Source organism: Leptonychotes weddellii, unplaced genomic scaffold (genome assembly GCF_054177405.1).
Source record: "Leptonychotes weddellii isolate Sample4059 unplaced genomic scaffold, ASM5417740v2 HiC_scaffold_4010, whole genome shotgun sequence".
Lineage (NCBI taxonomy): Eukaryota > Metazoa > Chordata > Mammalia > Carnivora > Phocidae > Leptonychotes > Leptonychotes weddellii.
In genome coordinates, this window is record NW_028006483.1 from 2,643 (window position 1) to 12,079 (window position 9,437).

At 45.9% G+C, this 9,437-nt stretch overlaps 1 protein-coding gene across 1 annotated transcript; it reads left to right on the top strand.

Moving 5' to 3' along the window:
- The first annotated feature begins 375 nt into the window (after positions 1 to 375).
- LOC102733588 (rabphilin-3A) lies at positions 376 to 6,292 on the top strand. Its single transcript, XM_081810851.1, has 5 exons — positions 376 to 524; positions 1,784 to 1,870; positions 2,405 to 2,570; positions 5,656 to 5,694; positions 5,802 to 6,292. Exons 1-5 carry the CDS (start codon positions 420 to 422, stop codon positions 6,017 to 6,019), a joined length of 615 nt encoding a protein of 204 aa, XP_081666977.1. The 5' UTR covers positions 376 to 419; the 3' UTR covers positions 6,020 to 6,292.
- Positions 6,293 to 9,437: the final 3,145 nt, after the last annotated feature.

Consider the following 9,437-nt stretch of genomic DNA (forward strand, 5'->3'; position numbering starts at 1 on the left):
TGTGCTAGGGATGGGGCTGGAGAAGAGCCAAGTTGAAGAGCAGCTGCAAGTAAACTTTGAGATGCCCACGAAGACATCCAAGGGAAGACGTCAGGTAGACAATTAGATAAACAGAGATAACGGGAGATAGAAAGTCTAGAGAAGGTGTTTAGTCCGCGGTCAGTCCGCAGTCAGTAGAAGAGGTGGGAGATATGGGACATGGGTCTGCAGTGGTCTGAAAATGTACCAGAATTTCATCTACGCGTGCCTTTTTCTGGGGAAGGATCCAGCAGTTATCATCAGACACTCAGGAGCCCACGACTCAGAGAAGGGTAAGACCATCAGCCTGATACTGTGGGAGATGCTGGTGGTCCCTGGTCCTGTAAGGCCCTCATGATTCTCCCTCTGCTTCCAGGCGCCTGGTGGACCGTCTGGAGAACATGAGGAAGAATGTGGCCGGGGATGGGGTGAACCGCTGCATCCTGTGTGGAGAACAACTGGGGATGCTGGGCTCCACCTGTGTGGTGTGTGAGGACTGTAAGAAGGTACCATCACCCTCCTCTTCCCTGCTTCCCTGCTCTTCTCATGCACAGGGCTAGGCCTGGGCTCAAGCCAGCCCTGGGGGGCCCTGGGTCTTGGGGACGGAGCTTGGATCCTGAAGGGTAGTTGCCAGCATATGATTCCTTTGGGGGTGCTCCCATGCCCAACTATCTTCTAGGCAACCCTGATTCTGGTTCCTCTCCTAGAAGATGCTCTGACTCTTCTGTCCCCTTGGAGCTCAGCTCCATCTAGAATGAACTTGGGAGCCTGAGGTAGGACTTGAGCTATGATTGAGCCTCCAAGTATCCTGGTTGTGGCTTAGCGAGTTATGTGTCAGGCTCAAGAGCATGCCAGGCAGGTGTCTACATCTGTGTGTACATGGAAGGTTTACCCAGCATCCTCTTACCCTGGCTTAGAAAGCCCCTCTCCAGCCAAGTTAGAGCCATTGGGCTTCTTGAACATTCATTCTTGAAGGCGAGTCTCCCTGTGCTCCCTCCACCCTGCACCCTCCCCTCAAGCTGTCGGCACTTGATGATTCCAGGACACGGATACAACTGCCCTTGGGTCTGCCCAATTCCCAGGAAAGGAATTCAGGGGAACACCTGAGCTGGAGACATCCATAATGTCACTTGGCATCTCCTGCTTGGAATCCCCCTTAGCATTTAGAGTACAGTATTGGGGAAAGTTTATCTAGGCTAAAACACTTACTCTGCTGCAGTCAACCAGATAGTGAAAATTTCGTGACCTGTTAGGTTTTCCTTTTTGTCTTGACTGCCAGGCAACTCAGCCAAAAGTATAACATTCTAACCATCACACAGTCATAGCTTTTATACAGGTAACTTTCTTCTTGGAGAGCTGAACCTGCAGCCATAGGCTATGTTAGGTCAGATTCATGCGGGAAAGAAGAAATAATGAACAAATAAATATGTGACCTCTCCTCTTGAAAACTCATGTCAGCGATCTCCCCTGTGTGGACACTGAAAACACAGACCCCACAGGGACTCTTGGAGAACTCAGGAGAATTCACTCATCCAGTGCCGGGGAGTGACTCCAGTTCTTGTTATTGGAAATGAAGACTCAGATTGGAACTTTAATCCTAACTGGCCTTGGTCATGGGAGGGAGGTGAGAAAGAGTTCAAGCTCTTTACATCCACCAAGAGAGAATGGGGCTCAGTTGCCACCCTTCCCAACCCCTTCGCCCTGATCACTGGCAGCTCAGAGCCTGGCATATCTGAGTGTGCCCTGGACTATATTTTGTCCCCAGAATGTCTGCATCAAGTGTGGGGTGGAAACCTCCAGTAACCGCCCGCATCCCGTGTGGCTCTGCAAAATCTGCATTGAGCAGAGAGAGGTGAGTCGATTGGTCCCACCTGGCTTTTGGGACACCCTTCCTTGTTTGGGGCACCCTTCCTCACTGTAACCAGGGAAACCGGGTGGCAGTCGAGGGCTGGGGAACCTGACTAGGTATATGTCCTAAGGGATTGGTAAAAAGGAGCCAGCTCAGCGGTGAACACTGGCAGAACAGTCCATGACGTTTGAAAGAATTTCTTTTCTCCTGCTTCCGTGACTCTTCTCTTCCTCGAAGTAGGGAGCACACCATATTTAAGAGGTGGAAGACTTGGAGTCCACTTACTGTCCTTCCACTCTCTCACTGGGTAACCTCATACCAGTTCATCACCTTTCTGATACTCAACTTTCTCCATCAAGAAAATGGGTCTACTCAGGCCCTGCCTACTGAGTGTTTGGGGATATTGTGTGAGTCAAGTAAGAATTGTGGCAGGCTCCGTACTGTGGGCAGGGAGCAAAGTTAAACAGTGGCACTCGTGAAGGCAGGACTCTTAGTGATTGGCTGCCGTGTCTTCATCCTCTCCCTCTCTTCCCCTAGGTGTGGAAGCGTTCCGGAGCATGGTTCTTCAAGGGCTTCCCCAAACAGGTCCTCCCACAGCCTATGCCTATAAGGAAGACCAAGCCCCAGCAGCCTGTCAGTGAGCCTGCTGCCTCTGAGCAGGTCGCCCCTGAGCCCAAGCATGCTGCCCGGGCTCCAACCCGAGGTAGGACAAAACACCTTCTCCTTTTAGGACCAAAAACAGATCTTGGCTAACTGGTCTACCCAGAGGATGTCCTAACATGATGTCTTATGTTTCTATCCAGCTGGTGAACAGCCAGCCTCTGGGCTTGGGTTTAGGAACCCTATATCCTCTGCACAGCTCACCATGAACCCTTATCAAGAGGGTAGCACAGGAAACCAGTATGGAGCTTCCTCAAAAAGTTAAAAATAGGGCTACCCTACAATCCAGCAGTCACACTACTGGGTATTTACCCAAAGAATACAAAAACACTAATTCAAAGGAGTACGTGTACCCTTATGTTTATAGCAGCATTATTTACAGTAGCCAAGGTATGGAAGCAGCCTGTGTCCACCAATTGATGAATGAATAAAGAAGACATGGTGGATATAAATATAGATATACACACAATGGAATATTATTCAGCCATTAAAAAAAGAATGACATCTTGCCATTTACAACAACATGGATGGAGCTAGAGAGTATAATGCTAAGTCACTCAGAGAAAGACAAATACCGTATGATTCCACTCATACGTGGAATTTAAGAAACAACAAACGAGCAAAGGGAGAGAGGGAGAGAAACCAAGATAGTCTTTTAACCATAGAGAACACACTGATGGTTACCAGAGGGGAGGAGTGAGGGGATGGATGAACTAGGTGAGGGGGATTAAGGAGTGCACTTGTCATGATGGGCACAGGGTGTTGTATGGAAGTGTTGAGTCACTGTATTGTACGTCTGGAATGAATATAACACTTCACAGTATATTGTAATACAGTAACACTATTGTATCGTATAGTGTAATATGGTAACACTATTGTATAATGGTGGGATTAAAATTAAAACTTTTAAAAAAAGAGAGGGTAGCACAGGAAACTCTCCAGCAATGCCAGGCTGCCAAAAGCTTTCGTTGTCATCCCTCATGGAGTATTTAGAGGTACAAGAGATGGAAATTAAAATTAGAAACTGAGAGACTCTTATCACCACAATACACACTGGGGCCTGAGGGTGACTTGCTGGGAAGGCCTTCCTTGTCCCTGCAACTTCTTCTATCAACCATCTCCTGTATCTGAAATGGTACTAATTAAAAGTGAAAGATGAGTAGAAGGGAAATTACCAAAAGAAAATTACCACGGCTATGGATATTATCACTCTTATCCAAGTATTACTATTAATTACTAAAATGACGATAAAAGGGAGAGGCAAAAAAGTAAAAAGAAGAAAAAAAGCAACTACAATGCAAACGTATTTTAATTGGTGAGACCAATGGGACTGACCTCAGAAGAGGCCCTTGTCATAATCTCAGTTAACACTAAGTGATAAAATCTGGTCTGAACGTCAGTTCTGGAGTTGAGTGCAGGCAATGCTTCTGAAAGGTAAGTTGTAGCTGAAGGTCTCAAAGGTCGAAATGTCCAACTTTGTCTCCCGTGAGATGACTTCTAAAGGTGTGCAGTCTGGTGCCTGGCACTGAAAAGGCATCCACCAAATGCTTTCTTCCTGACATGGCGCAAGCAATGTCTATTCCTTGCAGAGAATTACCGAATTTTCAGTATATACCGTGTCCCCAAGGAGCCCCCAGTGTGACCCCAGAACATCCTTCTTCCTGGTTAAGCTTTCCCCCCTGTAGCCTGAGAAGACTGCACAGCCTCACCATCAAGATCTAGGACATCTGAGACCAAGAGGACCTGAATCTCAGTTCCAGCTCTGCACATCGCCTAGCCCTCTGAGACTCTTTCCTCATCTGTGAAATGGGGTTAATAACTCACTGGGTTATTCTGAAGATTAAATGAGATGCTAGATGGGAGGTGCTTTGCAGAATGTAGCACTTAGTAAATATTGACCAATATTAAATAATGTTAAAGACACAGACACACACATAAATAGTATGAATTAGCTTATCAGATATACTCTGGACAAAGCAAATAACCCCAAAACTATGCTTGATATAACACCTATTCATATCACTAGAAAGAATTAACATCAGCAGCATTGCATAGTGACACATGAAAAATTATTGGTAGTAACATCCAGTGCTGGTGAAGGTGGGGGAAATGGATACTTTACAAACTGTTGGTAGGATTATAAATCACCTCCGGCCTTTTGGAAAGTGTTATGGCAGAATTTATTAAAATTTGAAGTGTACGTGCCATTTGATCTGGCAATCCCTCTCTGGGAATATATCTAACAGCAATAAAAGGACCAATATAAATAGATACATGTGTAAGTATATTTATTGTATCATTATTTATGGTAGCAGAACCCCTGGAAAACCCTAAGTGTTCATTAATGGGAATATTTAATGGATTATGGTATAGCCACACCGTGCTATATTAGGCATCTTTTATAATTGAACGATGGAAATGTATATTATAGATTTGGAATTATGCCCACGATAGAAGCTTTCGATATTCTTTTAACAAACCCTTACTGAACACCCAGTGAGTTCCAGACTCTGTTCTGCCCTAGGAATACAGTGTTAAGTGGAACAGACAAAATCCTTGCCCTCACACAGCTAAAATTGTCCTGGGGAGAACAGATACTCAACAAACAAGCACGGGCAAATACCATGTAATACCAGATAGTGATGGTGTCCGGAGGACAGATGAAGCGGGTAAAGGGGACAGACGTGCCAGGAGGCTCCATGTTGGACAGAATGGTCACAGAAGGGCTGTCCAAGGAGCTAGTATTTGGGGGGAAGGGTAGAGAGGGCTCATGGAACATTTGGGAATGTCACGTGCAAAAGGACTTGAGGTTGGAGCATGCCTGGTGAGTCCTGGCAAGTGAACAGAGAACATTCTAGAACGGTTTGTACGATCATTGGCTAATAATCCCAATTTGTTCTTTTTAAAGGCTTGTGCATGCTCACACATGCTCGTGCACACAAAGGAAATCATGTGAAATAGTAAATGGGAGCTACCTCACAGGGGATGTTGGGAGAGGAGACTTCCAGTTCATTTTGTAAAAGTTCTTAAGAGTGGTACTGGGCCCTTCTGTGTGTTCCTTAAGCGAGGGCTCTCCAGAAACTGTAAAATAAGGACTCCCCATCATTTCTCTCTCTCTCTCTCTCCAGGTGACACTGAAGACAGGAGGGGCCCAGGTCAGAAGACAGGTGGGTTCTGCTGACTCAGTCTTCTATTTTGGGACAGGAGCCCTTCTATCCTTCTATCCCATCCCTCTGATGCCCTTTCTCCATTTAACACGTGCTTTTCTCTCCAGGTCCTGAACCGGCCTCTGCTCCCGGGCGAGGAAGCTATGGGCCTCCCGTGCGCAGGGCCTCTGAGGCACGCATGAGCTCATCCAGCCGGGACTCAGAGAGCTGGGACCACGGCCACAGTGGGGCTGCCAGTGACTCCAGCCGGAGCCCAGCAGGTAGGAAACATGGGCAAATCCAGACAGGCTTCCTGGATGAGGAGAATCCAAAGGATTGGGGGTGACAATGTTTTAATCCATGTATTCATTCAGTATTTATTGAGCATCTATTGCATGCCATGTTCCGTTTTAGATGTTGGTTCTAGTCTAAGGTAGAGGAAAGACAACTCAGAAACAATTCTGACTCTAGACATCCGTATGTTTGGTTATACCCATTTCCTGCTCTAATGCCAAATGTCAGGAAAACGTAGGGGTTTTGCCTTCCTCCCTGGAAGCCCTGAGGAAAATGCAACTTGCCTTTGAGCAAAGTCGGGACACTTCCCTCTCACAGACCCACCCAAGTTCTTTGTTCTCTTCCTTGGCCAGTGGCCTCTGCTGTCCTTGAGGATGGGGTGGTTCAGCACGGCCAGGATGTCACTCATAGCTGCTCTTGGCTCGCTGGTGCCCAGCCCCTCTGGCTGCACTCATGGGGGATTTATTTGCCAAGAGTGCCCACCGTGGGAGTCCTTGATTCCTGGACTTTGGGAAAAATGTCTACTGGATGGGAGAGACCAAAGCTCCCTACCTCCTGTGTGAGCCCTCAGAGCCACTTCATTTCCTTTGTAACAAGGGGATGAGACTGTGTCCAAAGTTAGATGGGCTAAATATTCAGGTCCCATGGTGACCTCTGGCTTCTCTTCTTCAATAGTGGGTCTGTAGCTTAGGCCCGTAGTCCCTCTTCTTCTTGGCGAGAGGGCTGGGCCCATACCTTGTGCTTAATCCACTGTGCACACCCCCTAATGAACCTATGATTCAGATTCATAGAGCAAGAAGAATGTCTCAGCTCTGCAACATCATATGGAATATTTGTTGTGTACTTACTATGTGCCAATGCTGGCTCAAGCTCTTCACGTAGAACATCTCATTTAATCCTTGTCACAACCCCAAACCCTGTTATGAAGACCTCTACGCGTCCCATTTCACAGATGGAGAAACTGAGCTCAGAGAAGTGATGCCACTTGCCCTAGGTCACACAGCTGATCATTGGTTCAAATGGAAATTAAACCCATGTCTATCCAACATCAAAGCCTGTGCTTGTTTTTCTCTTCCAGAGGTGAACTTTTTATTGACAGTGCTTTTTTTAAACATCTTTTTAAATGGTGGTAAAATATACTTAATATTAAATTTACCATTTTAACTATTTTTAAGTCTACAGTTCAGTGGCCTTAAGTGCATTCACACTGTCATGCAACCATCACCACTAACCATCAGCAGAGCCATTTCATCCCAAACTGAAACTTTTACCCATTAAACAATTCTGCATTCCATTTCCCCCCTTCCCCAGCCCCTGGTAACCACTAACCACTAAGGATTTGCTTATTCTTGACATCTCATATAAATAGAATTACACAATATGTGGCCTTTTGTGACTGGCTTCTTTCACTGAGCATCCTGTGTTCAAGGTTCATTCATGTTGTGACTTGTATCAGAACCTGAATTCCTTTTTAAGGCTGAAAAATATCCCCTTGCATGGATAGGCATTTTATTTATCCATTCATCTGTTGATGGACCTTTGGGTTGTTTCCACCTTTTGGCTGTTGTGAATAATGAATGTTGGTGTGCAAATATCTCTTTGAGTCCCTGCTCTTAATTTGGGGAGGGTCTATACCTAGAAGTAGAATAGCTGGATCATATGGTAATTCTATGCTTAAGTTTTTTAGGAACCACCCATCATGGGTTCTACAGCAGCTTCACCAGTTTACATTCTCACCAGAAATACACAAGGGTTCCAGTTTCTCCACATCTTCACCAACATTTGTATAGTGTGTGTGTGTGTCCATCCTAATGCATGTGAACTGGTATCTCATGTTTCTGATTTCCATTTCCTTGATGATTAGCGATGTTGAGCATCTTTTCATGTGCTCATTGGCCATTCGTATATTTTCTTTGGAGAAATGTCTATTCAAGTCCTTTGCCCATTTTTTTAATTGGGATGTTTGTTTCATTATTGTTGAGTTACAGGAGTTCTTTATATATTCTGGATATTAATCCCTTTCCAGATCTATGATTTGTCAATACTTCCTCCCATTCTGTGGGTTGCCCTTTCGCCCCAGTGATAGTGTCCTTTGATGCACAAAAGTTTTTAATTTGGGGGCACCTGGGTGGCTCAGTCGTTAAGCGTCTGCCTTCAGCTCAGGTCATGATCCCAGGGTCCTGGGATCGAGCCCCGCATTGGGCTCCCTGCTCGGCGGGAAGCCTGCTTCTCCCTCTCCCACTCCCCCTGCTTGTATTCCTGCTCGCTCGTTCTCTCTCTTTCAAATAAATAAATAAAAAATCTTTAAAAAAGAAAAGTTTTGGGTGCCTGGGTGGCTCAGTCGGTTAAGCGACTGCCTTCGGCTCAGGTCATGATCCTGGAGTCCCAGGATCGGGTCCCGCATCGGGCTCCCTGCTTGGCGGGGAGTCTGCTTCTCCCTCTGACCCTCCCCCCTCTCATGCTCGCTCTATCTCATTCTCTCTCTCAAATAAATAAATAAAATCTTTAAAAAAAAAGTTTTTAATTTTGATGAGTCAAATTTTTCTTTTGTTTTCTGTGCTTTGGGTGTCATGTTCAGTCACGCCAAAGATTGATTGATTGATTGATTGATTGATTTGAGAGAGAGAGAGTGTGCAGTGGGGAGAGGCAGAGGGAGACAGAGAATCTCAGTCTCACGACCCTGAGATCATGATCTGAGCCAAAACCAAGAGTCAGACGCTCAACCAACTGAGCCACCCAGGCGCCCCCTCTTTGATCCATTTTTAGTTAACTTTTGTATATGAAGCCTGTGCTTTTAAGCCTCCGTATTATTTTGCCTCTTGAGGGAAAAGGCAGTCACACAACATTCCTGAGCCAGATTTGACCCCCTGTCCCTCGAGAGTCAGTGTAAATGTTATCGCCATCTATGAAGCTTCTAGCATCCACCTGCTCCACCTTGAGCTAATTGCTCCCTCCTCTGAGTTCCCAGAGTACTGACACCCAGCTCTAATTAGCGCTTGTCACTATCTAAAGCATATTAAAGCCAGAATCTCTTTCCCTGAGAGAGCAGTAGAAGACGGGGGATCGGCAGATCCATGTACCTTAGGTGCGTGTTAAAAGCACTCGTTCTCAAAGAATCCAATCAAGAAATGGGCAGAAGACATGAACAGACATTTTTCCAAAGAAGACATCCAAATGGCCAACAGACACATGAAAAAGTGCTCAATATCGCTCGGCATCAGGGAAATCCAAATCAAAACCTCAATGAGATACCCCCTCACACCAGTCAGAATGGCTAAAATTAACAAGTCAGGAAATGACAGATGTTGGCGGGGGTGCGGAGAAAGGGGAGCCCTCCTACACTGTTGGTGGGAATGCAAGCTGGTGCAGCCACTCTGGAAAACAGTATGGAGGTTCCTCAAAAAGTTGAAAATAGAGCTACCATATGATCCAGCAATTGCACTACTGGGTATTTACCCCAAAGATACAAA